Source organism: Scyliorhinus torazame, chromosome 8, assembly GCF_047496885.1.
Source record: "Scyliorhinus torazame isolate Kashiwa2021f chromosome 8, sScyTor2.1, whole genome shotgun sequence".
Taxonomy (NCBI): domain Eukaryota; kingdom Metazoa; phylum Chordata; class Chondrichthyes; order Carcharhiniformes; family Scyliorhinidae; genus Scyliorhinus; species Scyliorhinus torazame.
The window spans coordinates 192,355,582-192,380,910 of record NC_092714.1 but is presented as its reverse complement, the minus strand read 5'-3'; the positions used below and the strand labels follow the sequence as shown (position 1 = coordinate 192,380,910).

Genomic DNA, 25,329 nt, shown 5'->3' with positions numbered 1-25,329 from the left:
TTTCCCATCCCCCTGACAAATTAGTTTAAACCCCCCCGAAGAGCCGTAGCAAATTTTCCTCCCAGGATATTGGTGCCCCTCTGGTTCAGGTGCAAACCGTCCTGTTTGTACAGGTCCCACCTTCCCCAGAATGGCTCCAATTATCCACGTAACTGAAACCCTCCCTCCGACACCATCCCTGCAGCCAAGTGTTTATCTGCACTCTCTTCCTGCTCCTCAACTTGCTAGCACGTGGCACCGGCAATATACCAGAGATGACAACATGGTTTATCCTGGCTCTCAGCTTCCACCCTAGCTCCCTAAATTCCTGTTTTAAATCCCCTTCCCAACTCTTACCAATGACGTTGGTACCGATGTGTACTACGACTTGTGACTGTTCCCTCTCCCCCTTAAGGATTCTGAAAACACGGTCCGAGACGTCACGGACCCTGGCACCCAGGAGGCAACATACCATCCGTGAGTCTCTTTCATTGCCACAGAACCGTCTATCTGTCCCTCTAACTATCGAGTCCCCAATAACTATTGCTCTCCTGCTCTCTCCCCTTCCCTTCTGAGCCACAGGGATGGACTCAGTGCTGGAGATCTGGTCACCGTGGCTTACCCCTGGTAAGTCATCCCCCCTCCACCAGTATCCAAAGCGGTATACTTGTTACTAAGGGGGACGACCACAGGGGATCCCTGTACTGACTGCTTCCTTCCAGCCCCTCTCACCGTCACCCATCTATCTTCATTCAAGTATTTGTTATTATGCGATTGCATGACAAATGGTGATTTCCAACTAAACTGCAAGTGCATCATGAAAACGTGAAAGCATAAGCAGTCACAGTATTAAGCTAATGAAATACCTATACTTTGTTAAACTACAGATTCCTACCTTCTCCATTACTCCAAAGTCTGAAAGAAATTGAGCTTCAGGCTATAATTTAAATGCACTGTTCAGATTACATCAATAGGACATTAAATTAGAAATTACATCAATACCAGCCAATTGAGACCAGCTATCTTATAAATTGTTGCAAATATGAGAAGTTATCAGCTCCACCTCACTGTTTCATTTTACTTCACAGCCCCCATCTATATTTTAATCAATGTTTTTTTCCAAGAGTGATATTTGTTAACTAATGTTTTTATACTGACATAACTTCAAGCAATGCAATTATATATATTTTTTAAACCAGGAACAATGCCATTACATTTCTGCACTTTATGCGTATTGCCACATGAAACCGGAATAGATTTACATCTGAACTGCTCAAAATAATTCTCATTCAATATCCAAACATTTACTTAAGCCCGGTTGCTGCAAGTGAACCGGTCTGATTATACTACTCCATTGAGCCCACATTGCTTACAAACTGGTAGATGCTGATGGAATAACATATCAGGAATTCATGAAATTGAGGTTTGAGGTTTTTTTAAGTAAGATATGGGACCTTCTTATCACAATTCCTGATCAGTTGAAATGCGGAATATTGGAGTTAGGCTATAAAGAGATCTGTGGATATGTCTTCGGTTCTCAGTAACTTGGAACCATTATTGTTTTTTCAATATATCCACAGTGTCCCATGCCAGTTAAATGTCCATGTTAGCGCCGTAAACCTTGCCCAGTATACTGCATACCTGTGCAGGCCACTGCCGCAAAGACCCAACACTGCCCATAACGAACACGCAGACAGCCCAATTTGTTCCATTGGCGGAGGATGGTGATGCTTCCATTCCACATTGTTGGACATACTCCATTTGAATAATCAGGGCCCCAGTTTCCTTCCAAAACCCCATTATCATCATTGCAATTCACCTGCAAAAAGATAGAAACAGCAAAGTATTACAGAGGAATGCTGAAAAATGAGTTACTTCTGCAAGAGCAGCTTCTTTTTTTCCTTCATTCTTTCATGGGATATGAGCATCGGCAGCAAGGCCAGCATTTGTTGCCCATCACTAATTGCCCTTCTAACTGTGTGGCTTGCTCGGCCATTTCAGAGTCCACCACATCGCTGTGGGTCTGGAATCACATGTAGATCAGACCAGACAAGGGTGGCAGATTTCCTTCCTGAAAGGGCATTAGTTAACTGGATGGTTTTTAGAAAATTGATGATAGTTTCATGGTCACTCTTCCTGAGACCAACTTAATATTTATTAATTGAATTTAAATTCCACCAACTGCCATGGTGGAATTTAACACACCTCCCCAGAGCATTAGCCTGGGTGCCGGGTTACTAGCTCAGTGACATTACTACTACACCACCGTCACCCAATAAAATGACCTGTTGGAGGTAGCTATATGAGGTAGCCGAAGAGCTTGATATAAAATGGTATTTCAAAGATTTTTATAGTTCTGATCAATTGCAATAAAGTTAAGCAAAACTGAGTTGTTTTTTGGTTTCCTGATGAACAGACATCAACCTGAATCATCAGCTCTTTCTCTCAAAATATGTGCTGAGGTGCTGAGTATTTCCATCATTTACTGTTATCTTTCCGGGCTGAGATGTTCATGTCTCTTGAGAATAATCATTTAAGTTTAGGCAGTGAGGTCACAGGGAGGGGTTTCGCCAGGTAAATGAGGGGAACTGGGGTTGAACGGTCGGCAGGTCTTAATGGGTCATTATTCCCGATGCTGGGTCTCTGGACCAGTCTGCAAACAAACATGTTTGCTTGTCAATATTTCCATCTGCTAAGTTCCCCACTCACCATGGGTTGAATAGCAGCAGTGGTAGGATAAGGCCCTTAAGTGCCCAGTTAAGAGCCTTAATTACTGTCAGCACAGGAGGCCACCCATGAACTTTCCTGCCTGGGCTCAATCGGGCAGAGGCAGGGAGGCAGGAAGGTAAGTACCCGACCCCCACCCCACCCCAGATGGTGCAATGCATGCACTCCCCCCTCCCAAGCCCTCCAAATCTGTCTATGGGAGCATTAGATTCTGCCCCTGACACGGCACATGTCAAATGTTTTCCCTTTCCTATGTTACTTCAGAGTCCGATCATGTTCACACAAATAAATTAATAAATTATTCATTTTGCAGTTAGTGTCATGTCCAATTCATATTAATGCAAATGAATCAGTAAACTCTTACATGGCAGCAAGTGATTAGTAGATATTGTTTCGGCATTACCCATTCAATATGATTTTGATCGAGTTTTTCTAAAGCTAGGTCATTTGCGAAGCTGTGGCAAATATTTACAATTAATTTCTTCAGTCCCTTGAGGCCTCTCCAGAACAAATTATGTTTGTTGTAATTATTTTTCAATGAATATATGAAATAAAACTCTTGGGGCTGCCTTGCTTCTGAATCGGTTTCAATTTAACATTACCCACTCTACTCTTTAAGGGACTAAATGTTTATAAATTCCTTTCAAACTTTGTTTCCAGATATTGTCATAGAAAAATCAATGGTTTCATCCTAACATAATGCATTTTTATTTATTCCGAAGTAATAATAGGAAACAAAGAAATGTCAGACAAACTGAATAGTTACTTTGCATCAGTCTTCACGGTGGAAGACACCAGTGAGGTACCAGAGCTCCAGGAGAACAAGGGGGCAGAGGTGAGCATTACTAAGGAGAAGGTTCTGGAAAAACTGAAAGGTCTGAAGGTGGATAAATCACCTGGACCGGATGGACTACACCCCAGGGTTCCAAAATAGATAGCTCAGGAGATTGTGGAGGCATTGGTGATGATCTTTCAGGAATTACTGGAGGCAGGAAGGATCCCAGAGGACTGGAAAGTGGCTAATGTAACACCCCTGTTTAAGAAGGGAGGGAGGCAGAAGACGGGAAATTATAGGGCTGTTAGCCTGATTTCAGACAATGGTAAGATTTTAGAGTCCGTTATTAAAGATGAGATCGCAGAGCACTTGGAAGTGCATGATAAAATAGGACTGAGTCAGTATGGCTTCGTCAAGGGAAGGTCATTACTGACAAATCTCATCTCCAAACTCATCTCCAAACACCATGGCCTTAGCTCCTCCCTCTGCAACTGGATCCTGAACTTTCTAACCGACAGGCCACAATCAGTAAGGAGAGGCAGCAACACCTCCTCCACGATCATCCTCAACACCGGTGCCCCACAAGGCTGTGTCCTCAGCTCCCTACTATACACCTTGTACACCTATGACTGTGTGGCCAAATTCCCTTCCAACTCGATTTTCAAATTAGCTGATGACACCACAGTAGTGGGTCGGATTTCAAACAATGATGGAACAGAGTACAGGAATGAGATAGAGAATCTGGTGAACTGGTGTGACGACAATAATCTCTCCCTCAATGTCAACAAAACGAAGGGAGATTGTCATCAACTTCAGAAAATGTTGTGGAGAACATGCATCAATGGGAACGAAGTAGAAAGGGTCAAGAGCTTCAAGTTTTTAGGTGTCCAGATCACCAACAATCTGTCCTGGTCCCCCCATGCCGACACTATAGTTAAGAAAGCCCACCAACGACTCTACTTTCTCAGAAGACTAAGGAAATTTGGCATGTCATTTACGACTCTCACCAACTTCTACAGATGCACCATGGAAAGTATTCTTTCTGGTTGTATCACAGCTTAGTATGGATCCTGCTCTGCCCAAGACGGCAGGAAATTACAAAAGGTCGTGAATGTGGCCCAATCCATCACGCAAACCAGCCTCCCATCCATTGACTCTGTCTACAATTCCCGCTGCCTCGGAAAGGCAGCCAGCATAATTAAGGACCCCACGCACCCCAGACATACTCTCTTCCACCTTCTCCCGTCAGGAAAAAGATACCAAATTTTGAGGTCACACACCAACCGACTCAAGAACAGCTTCTTCCCTACTGCCATCAGCATTTTGAATGAACCTACCTCGTATTAAGTTGATCTTTTCTCTACACCTTGCTATAACTGTAACATTATATTCTGCAGTCTCTCCTTCCTTCTCTATTTACGGTATGCATTGTGTGTACAGCATGCAAGAAACAATACTTTTCACTGTATACTAATATATGTGACAATAATAAATCAATTCAAAAAAATCTGTTTGAGTTCTTTGAGGAGGTAACAAGGAAGTTAGACAAAGGAGAACCAGTGGGCGTGATTTATTTAGATTTCCAAAAGACCTTTGACAAGGTGCCGCATAGGAGATAGTTAAATAAGTTAAGAGCCCATGGTGTTAAGGGTAAAATCCTGGCATGGATAGAGGATTGACCGACTGGCAGAAGGCAGAGAGTGGGGTTAAAGGAATCTTTTTGAGGATGGCAGCCGGTGACTCGTGGTGTACCTCAGGAGTTCTGGAGGTAGGAACTGAAGGCACTGTTGCTAAGTTTGCAGATGATACAAAGATCTGTAGAGGGGCAGGTAGTATTGAGGAAGCAGGTGGGCTGCAGAAGGACTTGGGCAGGCTAGGAGTGGGCAAAGAAGTGGCAGGTGGAATACAATGTGGAAAAGTGTGAGGTTATGCACTTTGGATGGAGAAATGGAGGCATAGACTATTTTCGAAATGGGAAGATACTTCGGAAATCTGGGACAAAGGGACTTGGGAGTCCTTGTTCACGATTCTCTTAAGGTTAATGTGTAGGTTCAGTCGGCAGTTAGGAAGGCAAATGCAATGTTAGCATTCATGTCGAGAGGGCTACAATACAAGATGTACTTCTAAGGGAACATAAGGCTCTGGTCAGACCCCATTTGGAGTATTGTGAACAGTTTTGGGCCTCGTATCTGAGAAGGGTGTGCTGACCTTGGAAAGGGTCCAGAGGAGGTTCACAAGAATGATCCCTGGAATGAAGAGCTTGTCGTATGAGGAGTGGTTGAGGACTCTAGGTCTCTGCTCGTTGGAGTTTAGAAGGATGAGGGGGATCTTATTGAAACTTACAGGATACTGCGTAGCCTGGGTAGAGTGGACGTGGAGAGGATATTTCCACTTGTATGAAAAACTAGAAGCAGAGGACACGATCGCAGACTAAAGGGACAATCCTTTAAACCAGAGATGAGGAGGATTTTCTTCAGCCAGAGGGTGGTGAATCTGTGGAACACTTTGCCGCAGAAGGCTGTGGAGGCCAAATCACTGAGTGTCTTTAAGACAGAAATAGATTGTTTTTTGATCAATAAGGGGATCAGGGGTAATGTGGAGAAGGCAGGAGAATAGGGATGAGAAAATATCAGCCATGATTGAATGGCGGAGCAGACACGATGGGCCCAGTGACCTAATTCTGCTCCCATGTCTTATGGTCTTCTGATATTTGGAAGCAAGTGAATTTTGACATGAATCCCTACAAAATATCATGAGTTAGAAACTTTATGAAGTCTGCTTCTGTGGTGTTGTGGAGATTTGCTCCCACGGTCCATTAAGTACCAGCATGTAATTTAATTAAATTAAAAATCTGACACATTCTATAAGAGACATGGATTGCTCCCTGCAAGATTTTATTTTTTATACCCAGGTAGTGCTTAACACCAAGCAGTAAGGATTTGAATGTGCCCCCAAGCCATTTATGTTATTTTCCTTTATTCCATCCCACTTTCCTCTATATCTTGTGCGCGATTCTCCACTCCCACGCTGGTTGGGAGAATCGCGTGGGCCGCCAAAATTTCCGGGGACGCCTGTCCGAGGCCCTCCCGTGATTCTCCCAAGCGGTGGGAATGGCCCGGTCGAGTTTCGCAGGCTGCAGGCCGGAGAATCGCCGGAGACACCCAAAATGGCGATTCTCCGGCATCCCCGCGATTCTCAGGCCCGGATGGGCCGAGCGGCCAGGCCAAAACGGCGGGTTCCCCCCGGCGCCGTCCACACCTGGTCGCTGCAGTCGTGGGCGGTGCGTGAACGCTGGGGGGGCAGCCTGTGGGGTGGCGAGGGGGGATCCTGCACCGGGCTTCACCTGCAATGTGGGGTGGCCCGCGATCGGTGCCCACCGATCGTCGGGCCGTCCTCTCTGAAGGAGGACCTCCTTCCGCGGCCCCGCAAGATCCGTCCTCCATCTTCTTGCGGGGCGGATTTGGACTGGACGGCAACCACGCATGCGCAGATGACGTCCGTTATGCGGCGCCGGCCGCATCATCTAAGCGGCGCCGCTTTTACGCGGGCGACAAGGCCTGGCGGGGTAGATGACGCGGCCCCGATACTGGCCCATTGTCAGGGCCTGAATCGGTCGGGACCGTTCTGCGCCGTCGTTAACCTCGTGGGAGCGGAGAATCGCGCCCCTTATATCCCTTTCCTTAGTTTGCCATCTTGCCATGATGGAAAGGCTTGAACATTTCACGGATCTCAAGAGCAACGCCGTTAGTAGTCTTAAACTTCTGGCAGGGTCACATTCACGCTACCCAAGTGCTAGGCATTGAGATTCTCCAATAAGAGAAAATCAAACAATCATCCCTTGATATTCGGGCGTCACTGTAGAACAGTGGTTAGCACAATTGCTTCACAGCTCCAGGGTCTCAAGTTCAATTCCCAGCTTGGGTCACTGTCTGTGCGGAGTCTGCACGTTCTCCATGTGTCTGCTTGGGTTTCCTTTGGGCACTCCGGTTTCCTCCCACAGTCCAAAGATGTGCAGGTTAGGTGGATTGGCCAGGCTAAATTGCCCCTTAGTGACCAAAACGTTTAGGTGGGGTTACTGGGTTAAGGGGATCGGGTGGAAGTGTGGATTGCTCTTTCCAAGGTCGGTGCAGACTCGATGGGCAGAATGGCCTCCTTCTGCACTGTTAATTCTATGTGTATGTCACCCATGACGGTAAGGTCGGGTGGAGGAACCAGACAAAGCGCAATCCAAAACAAGTCCTCAAAAGCGGATCGGGTGGAAGTTACTTGTATGGTATGAATGGCTGCGATGGTGGATGAAGCTGCAGCAGACGGGAGATCCCCAGTTGTCGAGGTTCCCTGGCTACTGGAACTGCCCTTTGTCAAGGACCTTGTGCAACGTCATACCCATTGTAATTATTGTAATAACCTGTATGTGACATGCATAGTTCATCCAGTTGGGGATGATTGTTCTCTTGTCCTGTTCAACCAGCATTTGTATAATAGGTTGGCCTCTGTAGTAGATGACAGAAAGGAGTAATGTGGTAATGTGCAACCGGGCCCTGTGTATCTGCCAGTGTAAAGCTGAATAAACATCTCCCTGTGAACTTGCCAGACTCCCCTTTTCATTAATAAATTAGCAACGGGGGTGGGCGGGGGGGGAAGTGGGATTGGAGCTGTTGCCCGTCTCCCCGGAAATTTTTTTTATGACTGTGCGGACTGGGGTACTGATTTACTTGGTGTGATGCCTTTTCCGGATCCTGTGTTGAGATGGAAGGTGAGCTTCGAGCCAAGGATTCTGGTGCCAGCTTGTGGAGTGCAAATGCTGCATATCTTCAGGGATCCAATGTATCCGGCAGTATTGGAAGTGGCATCGTCGGAGGTGACCCTGGTGTAGGTCGCATGAAGTTTTCGTTCGTCTCCATCTACAATCCTATTGAGCTGCTGACTTGCTGCGGTCCACTGGGGAGTCCGTTGTGAGTTTGCCACTGCCCACCTTGGACTGTCGTCTGGTGAAGTGCGGCGTTGGTTTTAAAAGACTGTTCCACGACCGCTGGGAAAGTGGGATGTACGACAGTGATGTTCTATATAACTGCTGACAGTTGTTGCATGGTTACAAGATTTGAGCCTAGAGACTCTGTTGAGTTGATATGTGTGTTACTGACTCTGTTGACGTTGAGTTGACTGGGCATTCCGGGTGTGAATGCTGGCCTTGTGACATTCTGCCCAGGCCTCTATTTTATGTTATGCTTAAACTACATTAATACGGTGCAAAATTTTGGAGCAATAGCTTTCTGAGCATTTTCGGTGGGCGTGTAAATCTCCCTCCCCGCTTTTGTAAGCTTACACTGTGGCAGGAATTAGGGGTGTACGGAGTGTGGAACTAGGCATTGTTTGTGTCCCCTGCACCTGGAAGTTACACTGTGCTGGTAAGACCTTGGATCAATAGTTTAGACGCCAAGATGCGCACTGTCCCCATGTTCGGCCGTCAGCTACTTCGCCCTGTGTGTGTGCCCAATGCAGGTGCAGGTGGCCCAGCCAACAAGATGGCAGCAAGAAGAGCAGCTCCATGCTTCACTTATGCCGAGCTGGAGACCCTCCTGGAGTGGAGGAGAGGAGGGTGACCCTGTACCTCGGCCCGGGAAGGAGGCTGCCAGCTGCTGCCGTTCATCATGCCTGGACACAGATGGCAGAGATGGTCAGCGCCACCAGCAACACCGTCCGGACTGGCCAGCAGTGCCAGAAGGAACTGCACAACCTCCTCAGGGAGGCCAGGATGAGTAGGTAACACTGTGCGCCTGGCAGCAAACCCCGTTCCACACACACGGAACCCGCCCCCCCAAGATGCCATCAGCCACGGCCGCAGTGCATAACCCCTGTTACTCAGGAGCAAACCCCCCAGCCAGGGAAGCATCTCAAATAATGTCAGGAATCATCGAGTGTGCCAAGTTGAAGGCGTCATGCACACTGCACGGGTATCGGGCACAGATGTCTATGCTGCACATTTATGGTCACATATCAGCTGCACGTTCATTGAGTGGTACCCCTTTCTGTTTCTATACAGCGGCCTATCATCTGCAGGTGCCCATAGGGGGCATGCATCCCGTCGATCACCCCTGGACCCAGGTCATCCCTTTGATGGCGGCAAACCCTGTTGCTGCCATGCATCCTGGTAGGCTTGGTCCACATTGAAATGGATATATTGAGCCGCCTCTGCATACAGGACCTCCGTGACGGCAGCAATGCACCTGTACACCGAGGTCTGTGAGATTTGGACAGGCCCCCACTCGAAGCAGGCGCTGCCGGCACACATAAGTCCTTATGTGGTGCCTCCTTGGCACAACCTCCTTCTCAGTCTGTTGGGCGGCTCGCTCTCCATCCTAGGTGGCTGTCACCTGTCCCACTGCAGCATGCTCCGCTACTGCAGCTTCCTCCTCCTCCCCGAGCAGCTCCAGCGCGTACGGCCGCAGAGCATTCCCAAGCAGTGACCTGCAGGAAGGTCACCATTGCTGGTTGAATTCCAATATCCATTGTCTGCAGGGGGCGAAAGGCTGACATGTTAGCATGGTGCATACTCCCATGCCCAACCAGGTAGACCGGACTACGTGGTGGCCCCAGTTGGCACTGTGGGCTCTGCCCCCACATGTTCTTCACCAACCCCCCCCCCCCCCCATACCCCGGCTCCGTCGATGGCCGGCACCACCATGGGGGCCTCTGGCCCTGGTGCCCGTCCCTGGTGCCAGGGCTGCCATCAGCTGGCATTGCCCCTGTCAGGGTTATGCACCATGGCCCCCGTAGGGACTACTGTGGATTTGCCCTGGCTAGACTGCCAGAGGGTGCGGGCGGGTTGGGGGAGGGGGATGGAGGTGCAGGGAAGGGTGTGGGAGGTGTAGTGGAGGGTGAGGCGCAGGTGGTGTGGGGGATGGTGCAGACACCCATATGGCCAGTGTCACACTGCAGAACCAGGGACCGAGGTGGGTGATCAGTGGGGTACGCAAGATAGCCGCGGTAATGGCGGTCCATGTCCGGGCACCGCCCCAGTCCAGTTGGGGGGTGGGGTCTCCCCAGCCACTCACAGCCCCCACACATACAAGCCCTTCGGCGATCAGCGAGAGCTGTCAGGGTCAAGACGGTAAGATCCGGAAGTTCCTAGCTTCGGACCAACACGTAGGCGGTGCCATAATAATAATTTTTTATTGTCACAAGTATGAAGTTACTGTGAAATGCCCCTCGTCGCCACATTCCGCCGCCTGTTCAGGGAGGCCGGTGCGGGAACGGAACCCATGCTGCTGGCCTTGTTCTGTATTACAAACCAGCAGTCTAGCCCACTGAGCTAAACCGGCCCATATCATCTCACTCTTGGAATAGGAACGGGAGAGCTTTTTTTCAACTTTCCTCATGACTGAGCAGCCCTCTTCAGGATCCACTGTGTTCATCCCGCATGGGGAAAGGGCTAGAAAAGGTGCCCGAAAAATAGTTTGTTCCATCCCCAACCTGACTGAAAAACCAAATCCAGCAGGCTCATCTAGCTGTGGTCAGAAAATCAAAGTTAAACTCAATTTCAGCTCCTGGAATGTACGAGCCTTCATGGATAATGAGCAAAACAATCGATTGGAATGGAGACAAAAGCAAATTACTGTGGATCCTGCAACAAAAACAGAAAATACTGGACAATCACAGTAGGCCTGACAGCATTTGTGGAGAGATGTGCGCTGACGGTTTGAGTCTGGATTACTCTTTGTCAAAGCTAGAGAACAGAAATAGGGTCAGATTTATACTGCTGTGGGGGGTGGGGGGGGGGGGGTGCGTTGTGCAGTGGGGCTGGATAGGGGGCCAGTGATAGGTGGAGAATGACAAAGATGTTGTGGACAGAAAGTCAAAAGGAGTGTAAATGGTGGTGATTAAGGCTAAGAAGGCTGATAGTGGCACATAAAGAGATTGGAATGTGTGAATGGCAGAACAAAGCTGAGCAGGGTGTCAAAGGGCAACTAGAAACAGATGGCCCGAGTGGGGTGGAGGGAGGAGGAACATTGGTGAGGGAAAAACAGACCAATGGGAGAAATGAAAATGAATGGATGGAAATAAAAATGGGGTGAAGGTGGAGGACAGAGTTCAGAGACTGAAGTTGTTGAATTCATAAGGCACATTTTTCCTTGTCTGTGCGTGTCTCACCCCCACAACCCAAAGATGTGCAGTGTAGGTGGATTGCCCCCATTAAATTGTCCCTTAGTTGGAAAAATTAAAAATAAAATCTGGAAGGCTGTAATGTGCCGAATAGGAAGATGAGGGGCGAGATTCTCTGATCGCCGGGGGCTGGCGTGAATCCCGCCCCCGCCAGTTGCCGAATTCTCCGGCACCGGATATTCGGCGGGGGCGGGAATCGCGCCGCGCAGGTTGGCGGGCCCCCCCCGCGATTCACCGGCCCGGATGGACCGAAGTCCCGCCGCTAAAATGTCTGTCCCGCCGGCGTAGATTAAACCACCTACCTTACCGGCGGGACAAGGCGGCGCGAGCAGGCTCCGGGGTCCTGGGGGGGACGCGGGGCGATCTGGCCTCGGGGGGTGCCCCCACAGTGGCCTGGCCCACAATCGGGGCCCACCGATCCGCGGCGGGCCTGTGCCGTGGGGGCACTCTTTCCCTTCCGCCTTCGCCACGGTCTTCACCATGGCGGAGGCGGCAGAGACTCCCTCCACTGCGCATGCGCGGGAATGCTGTCAGTGGTCGCTAACGCTCCCGCGCTTGCGCCGCCCAGAGATGTCATTTCCGCGCCAGCTGGCGGGGCACCAAAGGCCTTTTCCGCCAGCTGGCGGGGCGGAAATTCGTCCGGCGCCAGCCTAGCCCCTTAAGGTTGCGGCTCGGCCCCCAAAGATGCGGCGCGTTCCGCACCTTTGGGGCGGCGCGATGCCCGACTGATTTGCGCCAGTTTGGGCGCCAGTCGACGGACATCGCGCCGATACCGGAGAATTTCACCCGAGGTATTGTTCCTCCAGTTTGTGCTGGGCTTCACTGGAACATCAACGGCTGCATCTCCCAGGTCCCAGCTGTTCCGCTCAAACCTGGTGTGAAGGGGTGCTTGAGAGCAGCCTGAGCTGATGCTCTCCCGATCTATTCCCTTGGGTTGTGCACTTGCCTATCACACGCCATCTGGTTTTATGAATTCAGCCAGGGACACAAACCTAAGACTCCTTGTTTTGAGAAATGACATTTGCACACCCAGTGGGCCACTTAGTTGTCATGAGGCTTTGGGGGAGCTTTCATCTTGGGCGTCATTCTCCGCCGGCGGGAGTCTACGTTTTGCCGACGCCTGGGGGTTTCCCGACGGCGTGGGGCTGCCCCACAATGGGAAACCCCATTGACCGGCCGGTGTAACGGAGCATCCCGCCGGCGGGTCGGGGCAGAAATGTGGCGGGGCGGGATGGAGAATTTCGCTCCTTATCTCTATTTGCCTATCAATAATTATTTACTAAGTCGCTTACAATACCACCAACCCTTGTATATAGATAATGTGCAGCTGCTTCTTTGTTATAGCTACAACATTGAGAATGAATCCACAAATTCAATCTTTTCACTATTGTCTTTTACATAAACGTCATTAGAGTAATAAAGTTTTAAATACCTTACCAAATTAGGACAACTAAAAACAAAACACAGTCAAATCCATCCAATATCCATTTGATAACAGTGGACAAATGTACAGAGAACAGTTAATTTCCTCCCTGTGGAGATAATTAAATTATTTATGGAAGCAGAAGGCATTAGATTTCAGTTCCTACCATAGCTGCCACAATCCTGCTGATATAAACAGGATCATGCCTTTGAGAACCATCTTCATCCTGATTCTTCAGGCAGTTCGAGCTGTTATCCAACAGTTTCAGACAAATATCCAAAATTCCATCTTCAAACTGAAAGCAAGAATCAATAATAAAATGTACAGCATCCATCTATTTTGAACTGTGAAATTTACTGATGCTTAACAATCAATAATTGTTAGATACACACCCAGTTTGAACTTAGATCACACTGTGTGAAATCTTGCCTGATTTTGAGTCTTTTCTTTCATAAATAAGCCTTTGTCTCAATTATCTATATTTTTGTTATTGTTCCAATCCTAATTGGTGCCACTGGGTTTGCCAGTAGGAACATTGAAGGTGATATGTCTGGAGAGAGAGTAGGAGCTTCAGAGGGATGTCAGGTAGATCAGGCTGCCAGGTGGCCTCCGGCCCACATCCATGTATTCTTAGGGAGAAGTAACAAAGCTCACTGTGGTAGACATTGTGCTGGCCAGTACTTCTCTTCATAAAGGGGGACTGTTGAGATCTGAATGCTTGATTCACCATTGATGCTGCAAGGTTCTTGCAACCTAATCACAGTGTGTTGCTTACACTGCGACAGTGACAACACTTCATTGATTGGGAAGTGTTTTGGGGTATTCCAAGGCTGTGAGAGATGCCACCTAAAGTTCTTTCTTTTGTTAAATTTTGCATAGCACTGTGTGAAGAAAGTAGTAGCAGGGTGATAGAAACATAGAAAATAGGAGCAAGAGTAGCCATTCGGCCCATTGAGCTTGTTCCGACATTCAATGTAATCGTGCTGATCCTCGATCTCAACACCATACACCCACTCTCTTCCCATACTCCTTGATGCCTTTAGAGTCCTCAAATCTATCTTTTCTTTCTTAAATACATTCAGTGACTTGGCCTCAGGAAGTAGTGTTTCCTGTTTTTACAAGATACCACTAAACTACTTCTTCAAGCCCTATCAAACCTATGTGGTAATAACCAGCGAAGCCTGCCTTCTCCAGGTTCTTGTAACAGATGAGCAGAGGCTATGCTGCTTGATCTGGTGCAAGGACAGTTGCAGCTACTATGCCATCTGCATGTGCCCAGGAACATAAATGCTAACGCAAACGGAGGCACACAATTTGGCTGTGTACCCTTTCTGACATACTGTAGAACTGTTCTATGGTGGTGGTGCTATAGTGCGGCACAGCAAACAACTTTCAGAAGCTTTTTATGCCACACTTATTTCAGTTCAGCAATATTGAGAAAGGGAGGTCAGTCATTGTTGCCTACAGCTGGCAACAACTGCTAATACATTGGGACATCTCTTAGTAACCTTCACAGGTTTTCCGAGCTGTTGTTCCCCTCGGTAGGCTCCTCGTTAACTGTTACCCCTTTAAATTTCACTTGCAAAAAGTTTTGTTCTCCAACAACGGTCTGAGCCCCAGGCCCATTTAAGAGATTTTACCTCTAATTGTGAACCATTATACAAATAAGTTCAGACTGGGAAAATCAAATGCTACTTGCACTTGACACTCTGGCACATCTGAATTTCTAAAGCAAACACAAACCAATTTGTACTTGAAGCAGAGAATTGGCCCCTTGATCTTTCTTGTGCAGTTTGCACAAATCACTATCCAAGCAAAACATTTAGGGCCACTGGAACATGAGTAGACCACTCAGACCCCCGAGCCAAATCTAACATTTAACTAGATGACAGCTGATCTAAATCTCGTCGAGATTCTCCGACCCCCCGCCAGGTCGGAGAATCGCCGGGGGCTGGAGTGAATCCCGCCCCCGCTGGTTGCCGAAGTCTCCACCACCGGATATTCGGCGGGGGCGGGTATCGTGCCGCGCCGGTTGGCGGGCCCCCCTGCTCGATTCTCTGGCCCGGATGGGCCGAAGTCCCGCCGCTAAAATGCCTGTCCCGCCGGCGTAAATTAAACCACCTACCTTACCGGCGGGACAAGGCGGCGCGGGCGGGCTCTGGGGTCCTGGGGGGGGGGGGGGGGCGCGGGCCGATCTGGCCCCGGGGGGTGCCCCCACGGTGGCCTGGCCCGCGATCGGGGCCCACAGATCCGCGGGTGGGCCTGTGCCGCGGGGGCACTCTTCCCCTTCTGCCTCCGCCACGGTCTCCACCATGGCGGAGGCGGAAGAGACTCCCTCCACTGCGCATGCGCGGGAATGCCGTCAGCGGCCGCTGACGCTCCTGCGCATTCGCCGCCCGGAGATGTCATTTCCGCGCCAGCTGGCGGGGCACCAATGGCCTTTTCCGCCAGCTCGCGGGGCGGAAATTCGTCCAGCGCCGACCTAGCCCCTCAATGTTGGGGCTCGGCCCCCAAAGATGCGGACCTTGGGCGCCGTTTTGGGCGCCAGTCGGCGGACATCGCGCCGTTTCCGGAGAATTTCGCCCCTCAATCCCATTTTTTTGTCTTTGCTCCATATCCCTTACCAAACAAAATCTCTGTTTTGAGCAATTTAGATGCATCTTCTATAAAATACGTTACGGTTAAAGTCAACAATACAGAACTTCACCAAGACTTAGGGAAGAGGTCTCGGTAAGTCAAAGAGTATTAGCTAGGTGTACATGATTTATGAGGAGTCACTAGTAAACATTAACACAGAGGGAGGCAGTGGCGTAGTGGCATTGTCACTGGACTAGTAATCAAGAGACACGGTAATTCTCTCGGGTCCCAGGGTTTGAATCCCACAGTGACAGCTGGTAAAATTTGAACCCTATAAATAGAATCTGGAATTTAAGTCCAAAAACAATCATGAAACCATTGTTGTTAAAAACCAACCTGGTTCATTAAAAGCCTTTCGGAAAGGAAATCTGTTGTCTTTACCTGGTCTGGCCTACATCCAGATCCAGAGCATACCCACGGCGACCAAGAAAACACAACAATATTCTTCAGGAAACAAAGGAAATTCGGCATGTTCACATCGACTCTTCCCAACTTTTACAGGTGCACCATAGAAAACATCCTGTCTGGCTGAATCACAGCCTGGTATGGCAACTGCTCGGCCCAGGACCGCAAGGAACTTCAGAGAGTCACGAACACTGCTGAGTCCATCCCATGAACACGCCTCCCATCCATTGATTCTATCTACACTTCCCACTGCCTTGGGAAAGCGGACTGCGTAATCAAGGACCCCTCCCATCCGGCTCACTCACTCTTCCAACTTCTCCCATCAGGCAGGAGATACAAAAGTCTGAGAACTCACACGAATAGGTTCAAAAACAGCTTCTTCCCCACTGTTACGACTCCTAAAGAACCCTCTTGTAGACTGATCTGACTAATACTACACTCCTGTATGCTTCACCCGATGTCTCTGTCTATGTATTTACACTGTGTACCTTGTGTTGCCCTATTACGCTGTTTTTCTTTCATGTACTAAATGACCTGTTTGAGCTACACGCGGAAAAATACTTTCACTGTACCTCGGTACACGTGACAATAAACAAATCCATCCATGTGGGTGAGTCTTATATGTCTTCAAGGCAGTAAATGCTGCCAGCGAAGCCCAAATCCCATGAACACACTTTTAAAAAAATAAACAAAGTATCATGTAATCGCAGAATGAAAGGAGGCCATTCAACTATCCAATTAGTTACACTCCCTTGCTCTTTCCCCATTGCTGAAATGTTCTCCCCATCAAGTATAAATTCATTTTCCTTTTAAAAGTCATTGAATCTGATTCCACCACTCTTTGGGCAGCTCATTCCAAAACAGTACATTAAAAAAAATCTCCTGATCTGACATCTCAATCAATCTTCGCCCTGTGGCGTGGCACAGTGGGTTAGCACTGCGGCCTCATAGAATTTACAGTGCAGAAGGAGGCCATTTGGCCCATTCAGTCTGCACCGGCTCTTGGCAAGAGCACCCTATCCCACACCTCCACCCTATCCCCATAACCCAGTAACCCCACCCAACACTCAGGGCAATTGTAGACACTAAGGGCAATTTAGCATGGCCAATCCACCTAACCTACACATCTTTGGACTGTGGGAGGAAACTGGAGCACCCGGAGGAAACCCACGCAGATACGTGGAGGATGTGCAGACTCCGCACAGACACTGACCCAAGCCGGAATCGAACCTGGGACCCTGGAGCTGTGAAGCAATTGTGCTAACCACTATGCTACCGTGCTGCCCTCACGGCACCAAGGTTCCAGGTTCGATCCCGGCTCTGGGTCACTGTCCGTGTGGAGTTTGCACATTCTCCCCGTGTTTGCATGGGCTTCGCCTCCACAACCCAAAAATGTGCAAGCTAGGTGGATTGGCCACGCTAAATTGCCCCTTAATTAGAAAAAATGAATTGGGTACTCTAAATTAAAAAAAAAAAATCTTTGCCCTGTGGTTACTGACAATTCATTGCAAACAGTTGTCACTGAATAATAATAATCTTTATTATTGTCACAAGTAGGCTTACATTAACACTGTAATAAAGTTATTGTGAACATCCCCGAGCCGCCACACTCCGGCGCCTGTTATGGTATCCAGAAGGAGAATTCAGAATGTCCAATTCAACTCACGGCACGTCTTTCAGGACTTGTGGGAGGAAACCGAAGCACCCGGAGGAAACCCACGCAGGCACGGGGAGAACGTGCAGACTCCGCACAGACAGTGACCCAAGCAGGAATCGAACCCGGGACCTTGGCGCTGTGAAGCAACAGTGCTAACCACTGCGCTACTGTGCCGCCCACTTGTTCACTCCATCGAAAGCCCTCGTGATTTGAAACACTTCTAACTAATCTCCTCTTGACCTTATCAGCGATACATTCTTCTGAATATATAACGCGGGTAAAAGAAGTACACAGCAACAACAGAATTGATAAATTATTACATTCTGTCTGTCCATTCCTTGTGCTTAACAGTTACTTTTTTTGTTCCACTGACAAAATAAGTTCAGAATCTTTAGTACCTGCCCAAAATTCCAAGCAATGTGCGAAATGAATTTCCTTGAACCCCGATAGATCAAGCCCTGATCATTGAGCACATATTCCCTGCGTTGATGCTCACTGTCTAAGAAGACGTCATCACCTGAAATTTTAAAACAATATCAAGTTAGCTATCTTACAAATATCCACTGTTATTATAATTTGTGTCTTTAGATTACAATGTGAAACAGATAGAAAGATGAGACACTTTTCTGAGCTGTGTGTCAATAATAGTACTGTATGGCAGTCAATCTAATTCAATATGTCTCAAATATCCATTATAAATAGTACATGTGAATCAATCCTGTGAGGGGTGCCCTGACGAAACTGACCTGGAAGATTTGCATGTACAATATTGCCAAGCAGTTGGCAAGGTAACAACAACAGCTAACAACATTATAACAACTGCCAACATTACTGACATAATTTAACTTCATCACAGCACCTACTGATGTTAATCAAACACCCTCACACGGATGGAAGATACATTGGAGCTCAGCTATTTGGGGGTTTTAAACACTGCCCTTCCTCTCAATTTTGACCCAGTAGAGATTGGTAGGAGGTAAATTGGGATGTCAGATGTGAAATTATTGTGTGTAATAATCTGAAGCAAACTTGATGCAGTTCAAGTCCTTAATTCAAAACTTCATGGGCAGGATTCTCCGCAAACAGGCGGGGCGGGCAACAAAGGCGCAAAGGAGTGGCATGAACCATTCCGGCGTATGGTCGCCCCGAAGGTGCGGAATGCTCCGCACCTTCAGGGGCTAGGCCGGCGCTGGAGTGGTTTGCGCTGCACCGGCCGGCGCAGAAAGGGCTTGGCGCCATGCCAACCAGCGCCAAAGGGCCACCGCCGGCCGGCGCAAGTTGGCGCATGCGCGGGAGCGCCAGCATGTGCTGGCGTCATCCCAGTGCAGGGGGGGTTAATCTTCGCGCCGGCCATCGCGGACTGCTACACCGACCGGCGCAGAGGAATAGAGTGCCCCCATGGCACTGTCCCACCCGCGGATCGGCGGGCCCCGATCGCGGACCAGGCCACCATAGGGGCACCCCCCCAGGGACAGATCTGCTCAAATTGAGAACCTCAAATTAAAGAGATTTGGAGGATGTTTGATCTTGAGAGAGTAAAAGTACAGTACGGATCCCGGTTCTTAGTTTGCATTCGAAGTTTGCTTCTGAGGTAGAATTTAACACTATATTAGGGGCATAGCATTGTTGATTCCAGATGTATTTCATACCAACCCAGGCTAAATAAAGGAAAAATAAGTATTTTATCCCCCATGTTCCCATTAACTTCAATAAACATCATAAATACATTCTGAAATGACTAATGATTAATAATATAATTGTTCAAAACTGATTAAACCAAAATATTTAACTGTGATATTAGGCCGCATTATAATTCGACTCATGCAGTTATGTTATCACACAGATTTAATGATGGAAGCCATTTAAAAAGTATTATACCTGGGCACCATGGATTGAAGAGCAAGATGAATTCTCCGAGAGCAAGCAATGTAGATTGACCTTGTGTTGTGCACAGCAGTTTTAAAGCCTGGGGCCCGATCTTGGCATCGGCAGGTGAGCATATGGACAGGGAGAGTTGTTTCCCATCACTGCTTACGACAGCAGCGTTCCATTTCGCTTCATCCAATGAATCTGACAGCGGAAACTGGACTTTAGTTCCAGATGTTTCTAAAGGTGCCGGACCTGAAAGGAAAAAGACAGAATTTTATTGAATTCAGAAAATAAATTAGACTCTTAGCACAAATGATATTATTGAGTGTTTATTATGTAACTGCTCAAAAAGATTGCAACATTCTCTCACACCAGCTAATAACTGTCAGCTTTCATGAAAGAAAACTATTGCCTCGCAAATAAATTATCGTCCAACAATTGCAAATAAATATGGCTTCTCTTTTTCCTTTCCAACAACAATTATTTTTCCCCCCTTTTCCTTTAGATTTTTTTCCCATGAATTAATCAGTCCCCAGGCAGAAGAGCCAACAGGTTATTGTCTCAGGCCTATTGCTCGTTTGCAACTGAGGGGTGAATACTGGTAAATTTCAACAACATAACTCACTTACCAATTCCCATCCGTCAGTGTGAGAAAACATTTTACTTCTAATTGACATCTCTTCCAATACCTTGGCCATGGCCAGTTGTTTATTGAGTGAGACTTCAGGACCACGTACCTTCAGTTCATTATGCTGAGCCACCCGAAACGTCGTCTACCTTTCTCGTGTTTTGTGTGCCTACAGCAGCCACTGACCAAAACGCGATCCCACTTACCAAAAAAGGAGGAAAGACCCACCGGACTGTGGGTATGGTACTGCTGCTATCACCTGGTAAGACCATTGCTAATGTAACACCAATCAGTTGATTTCTCCCTCCCTTCTTTCTCACAATTTGAGGGTGATTGACCCACTTATAAACTACACTGGCTTTGGCTCAATCGGAGTCAGCTGGTCCTGACTTCAAGCCCCAGTTAACACACTTTGGCATACAATCTGCTGCACTTTCAGAAGTATTGTGCGCCATTTTAGGGCAATGCTGCGCCCAAAAAGCAGCTCACCGAGGCGCAGCGTGGCCAAAACAAGCCGGAGACCCCACTCCTGGGATCTACCCGGCTTATAACACATCGCAAGATCTAACGCGATCGTGCGAGACGTCGCAATGTCAATCCCATTGTGGTGGGATCACATTTTAGCAAATATGTATATTACAGCGAGACATGGGCACCCTAACACAGCCAGCCTGACACACTGGCAGTGCCACCTGGGTGCCAGCCTGGCATTGCCAAGCTGGCATTTTTTGTGTGCTGGTGATCAGGCCGGGGTGCCATGCATAGGTGTTGGGGGGGGGGATTTCTGGGGACCCTTCCATAGTGTGTTGCGGCTTCGGGAGAGTCACGACGGGGGCCTCGGAGATACTGAGGCGTACTAATGAGTGGAGCTCCTAAACGCACAAAACGGGGCTATGTGCGGCCTCTGCCACACATTCCCCGCTGAAGCTTCTTATCTAACGTGAGTGGCGTTTTATAGCCATAAGCTTCTCAGAGCTGTGAGCGCCAGGAAACACACAGCTAAATATGCTCGCTATGGCGCATTGTTACCTTTGAGTAAAATCGTGCCTATTATCCCTCAGATTGAGAATTAAGGCATTCTTTGCTTTCTCAGGTGAATCTGGTCGATCACTAGGTAGATAAACATGAGCAAAATAGGTGCTGTGGCATCATCAGCAACAAAGAAACAAAACTGGTTGGCATTGTTGCTTCACAGTGCCAGGATCCCAGGTTCGATTCCCACTTGGGTCACTGTCTGTGCGGAATGTGCACGTTCTCCCCATATCTACGTGGGTTTCCTCCGGGTGCTCCGGTTTCCTCCCACGGTCCAAAGGTGTGCAGGTTAGGTGAATTGACCAGGCTAAATTGCCCCTTAGTGTCCAAAAGAGATTAGGTTGGGTGACTGAGTTACGAGGATAGGGTGGCGGTGTGGGCTTAGGTAGAGTGGCCTTTCAAAGGGCTGGTGAAGACTCGATGGGCTGAATGGCCTCCTTCTGCACTGCAAATGCTATGATTCTATGATCAGAACTGAAATTGGTAGATGGAATTGAAATAAATGGCTGCATTTCTGAATTATGTAGAAAACAAGGCACTTTGGGGAATGCTACAAAGCAGTATAAAGTCTTGGGATTTAAGTGATTCAAACTATCACCAAGTTTACAATGCATGGCAAAGTCTGTAATACAACAACCACTTGCTTCATAATGCACCTACAATAGCAAAATACCCAAAGGGGAATTTGCAGGAGTGTTATCGACTGTTGCTTTTGCTTAGAAATAATCAGACATTAAAATATTTGGAAGAACAATTTATTTTGGAAACAAAGTAGAAAAGCATTAAAATTTTGCCTCTGACACCAGGCAGCTTTGAGACCACACCACCCACAGTACCAAGGACATAGTTAGTGCTTTATTCAATTCAGTGACCAGGCCTTGCCCCAGCAAAAACTGAGGTTGCAGCTCCGGCCACTAGGAGTGATCAATGTGTTTACAAGGCAGACTTAATCACTGAAACCACAAAGGGAAAAACATTATCTTGCAGGCTGATTTATTTATCCTCTGCTCAATGGCAAATTTCTAGGAAGAGGCCAGCAAGGGCTTGGAGAATGGAAGAACAAGCCTGCTGAAACCTCAGCCAAATGGATCTTTAAATAGTAGGCTGTCAAAAGATTGTGCCAGATTAATAATCAGAAAGGATCATAAAGGCCAGTCATCCAATGTAACTCTTTGAGTTTTGTCTTTTAAGCATAACACTCTAAGAATTGGACAAATTATTTACTTTGACTTTCCACTGTTGGAACTGCTATTTTGTCCTGTAGTTGGAATCCAATTAGGGTGCTTTGAGGTTTGACTACTCTCCTAAAGTAATCTGCTCGAGACTGTAATTTGGTGAAACCATTACATTTATTTACAGCTTCTATATACATATTGGGATCTCTGCATGATGTTGGAACTCCATCATCCTCCTGGAACTCAATCATAAGAGTCAGGCTTCTTCTCTCCCATTTTCAGCCAGCAGGAGAGCAGGTGAAGGTGACGGATGCAATGGGAATCCCCAAATGACTTGCACGCCGGTGGGATTTCCCATTCCCATTGTCCCCGTGACCCCGCTACTGATGTAATAATGGGGTAACTGCCCAGAAAGAATGGGAACCACATTACCATCTCATTAGCGAGTGTCCCCACTGTGTCCCCTCACGTTAGAGAACCCACCAGCTTTACACCTGGTCTGGACCAAAGGAGACCAGGCGAAGACAACCCCCACCGCGGGCACAGAGGTAAGTACAGTGCTCCCGGCATCATGTGCTTCTGATGTTAACCCTTTGTGGTAATACCAGGTATTGCGGTACCTGAGAGGTGGATGACCATTGGTTAGGCCCAGGAGTCTACCATTGGCTGATGTACATAGCTCCGCCCTGAGAGGCAGAGTATAAGAACCGATGCATCCCAGCAGCCTTCACTTTCTGTATCGAAGCTGCTGGGGAAGAGTTCTAGCAGGTTAAAGCCTATTAGTTATGACTCACCTTGGCTTGAGAGTAAATGATTGCGCATCAATTTAATCTGCTACAACTTCAGTTGAAAGGATGGATCTCCGTATCAAACCGGAGTGCCTTCAGCTCAGCCCCCACGCGGACAACTCTGCTGCTATTTTCAAACATTGGCTGGCGTGCTTTAAGGGCTACCTCGACACGGCCGCCGACACCCCCACGGAAGGACAAAAGATGCATCTCCTACGCTCACGGGTCAGTCCTGGGATCTACCCTCTTATCGAGGAGGCGGCGAATTATGCTGCCGCGATCGAGCTGCTTGAAGGACATTATATCCGCCCTGTGAACCAGGTCTAGCTCATCACCTGCTGGTGACTAGGAGGCAAAGCCCCGAGGAAACGTTGGAAGACTTCTACCGGGCGCTGCTGGTGCTGGGCCGAAACTGTGGCTGCCCGCCAGTTTCGGGGAACGAGCACACGGAACTTTTGATCAGGGATGCTTTCGTGGCCGGTATGACCTCCCCCGATATCCGCCGAAGGCTCCTAGAAATGGACACTCTGGGACTTGCAGAGGCACGGGCCCTGGCGGGGTCCATGGACGTTGCATATAGAAACGTGCTGTCCTTTGCTCCCGATCGCGTGGCGGCCGCCTGGGCTGCGTGGCACCCCATAGCGGCAGCCCCTCAGACCTTTCCCCTGGCCTCGCAAGCCTGCGCGGTGAGACGGCCCGCTAACGCCGCCGGACACCGCTGTTTCTTCTGCGGGCTGGCGAATCATCCCCGCCCGCGCTGCCCAACCGCACCGCCATCTGCAAAGGGTGCGGCAAGAAGGGCCACAATGTGGGGGTCTGCAGGCCCGCACCATGGCCGCGGTCTCCAGCGACTTTTGGCAACCCCCCTTTCAGGCCCCGAACGCTCAGCGCTCACCGCCACCCCCCTATCCTAAGGCCACGTGCGACCCGCGGGCGTGGCCATTTTGCCCCCCCGGACACCACGCTGGATGGGTGGGCGCCGCCATTTTGTCCCTCGCCGCCGCCATCTTCTTCATCCCCGGACACCATGTGCGACCCATGGGTGACACCATCTTGGATGGGGCCCCAGGCCCCCAGCACAGCCGACTATATGCTGCCCGACCAGAACTCTCCATTACTGCAGCTGGCCTCGATGACTCTGGACCAGAGTCGGCCCCGGACGCTGGCGAAAGCTACAACAACGATCTCCATCATCGGTAACGAGATGTCGTGCCTGATCGACTCTGGGAGCACGGAAAGCTTTGTTCACCCTGACACGGTAAGGCGCTGTTCTCTTGTCACCCATCCCGTAAATCAAAGGATCTCCCTGGCCTCCCGGTCACACGCGGTGGAGATAAAGGGGTTCTGCATAGCGAACCTCACTGTCCAAGGCAGGGAATTCCACAATTTCCGCCTGTACGTTCTGCCGCACCTCTGTGCAGCCACCCTCCTTGGGCTGGATTTCCAGTGCCATCTGCAAAGCCTGACTTTTAAGTTCGGCGGCCCTATACCCCCCTTACTGTCTGCGGCCTCGCGACCCTTAAGGTCGACCCGCCTTCCCTGTTTGCGAACCTCACCCCGGATTGCAAACCCGTCGCCACCAGGAGCAGACGGTACAGTGCCCAGGACCGGACCTTTATCAGGTCGGAGGTCCAGAGGCTGCTGAGGGAAGGGGTCATCGAAGCGAGCAACAGTCCCTGGAGAGCTCAAGTAGTGGTGGTAAAGACCGGGGAGAAACATAGGATGGTCATTGACTACAGCCAGACCATCAACAGGTTTACGCAGCTGGATGCGTACCCTCTCCCCCATATAGCCGACCTGGTGAACAGGATCGCGCAATACAAGGTTTTCTGCACGGTGGATCTCAAGTCTGCCTACCACCAGCTACCCCTCCATAATGGTGACCGCCAGTACACTGCCTTCGAAGCAGATGGGCGGCTCTATTATTTTTTCAGGGTTCCCTTTGGTGTCACAAACGGGGTCTCGGTCTTCCAACGAGAGATGGACCGAATGGTTGATCGGTACGGCTTACGCGCAACGTTCCCGTATCTGGATAACGTCACCATCTGCGGCCATGACCAGCAGGACCACG

At 49.0% G+C, this 25,329-nt stretch overlaps 1 protein-coding gene across 1 annotated transcript in view; it reads right to left on the bottom strand.

Moving 5' to 3' along the window:
• The window catches only part of LOC140428313 (protein-glutamine gamma-glutamyltransferase 2-like), a 107,230-nt gene that overhangs the window by 53,341 nt on the left and 28,560 nt on the right, over positions 1–25,329 (bottom strand). The window contains exons 3-6 of the mRNA XM_072514652.1: positions 19,645–19,887; positions 18,165–18,283; positions 13,234–13,362; positions 1,621–1,798 (exon numbers count right to left, since the gene is read on the bottom strand). Of these exons, the coding sequence (XP_072370753.1) occupies positions 1,621–1,798; positions 13,234–13,362; positions 18,165–18,283; positions 19,645–19,887 (669 nt within the window). The remainder of the gene's footprint in view (positions 1–1,620; positions 1,799–13,233; positions 13,363–18,164; positions 18,284–19,644; positions 19,888–25,329) is intronic.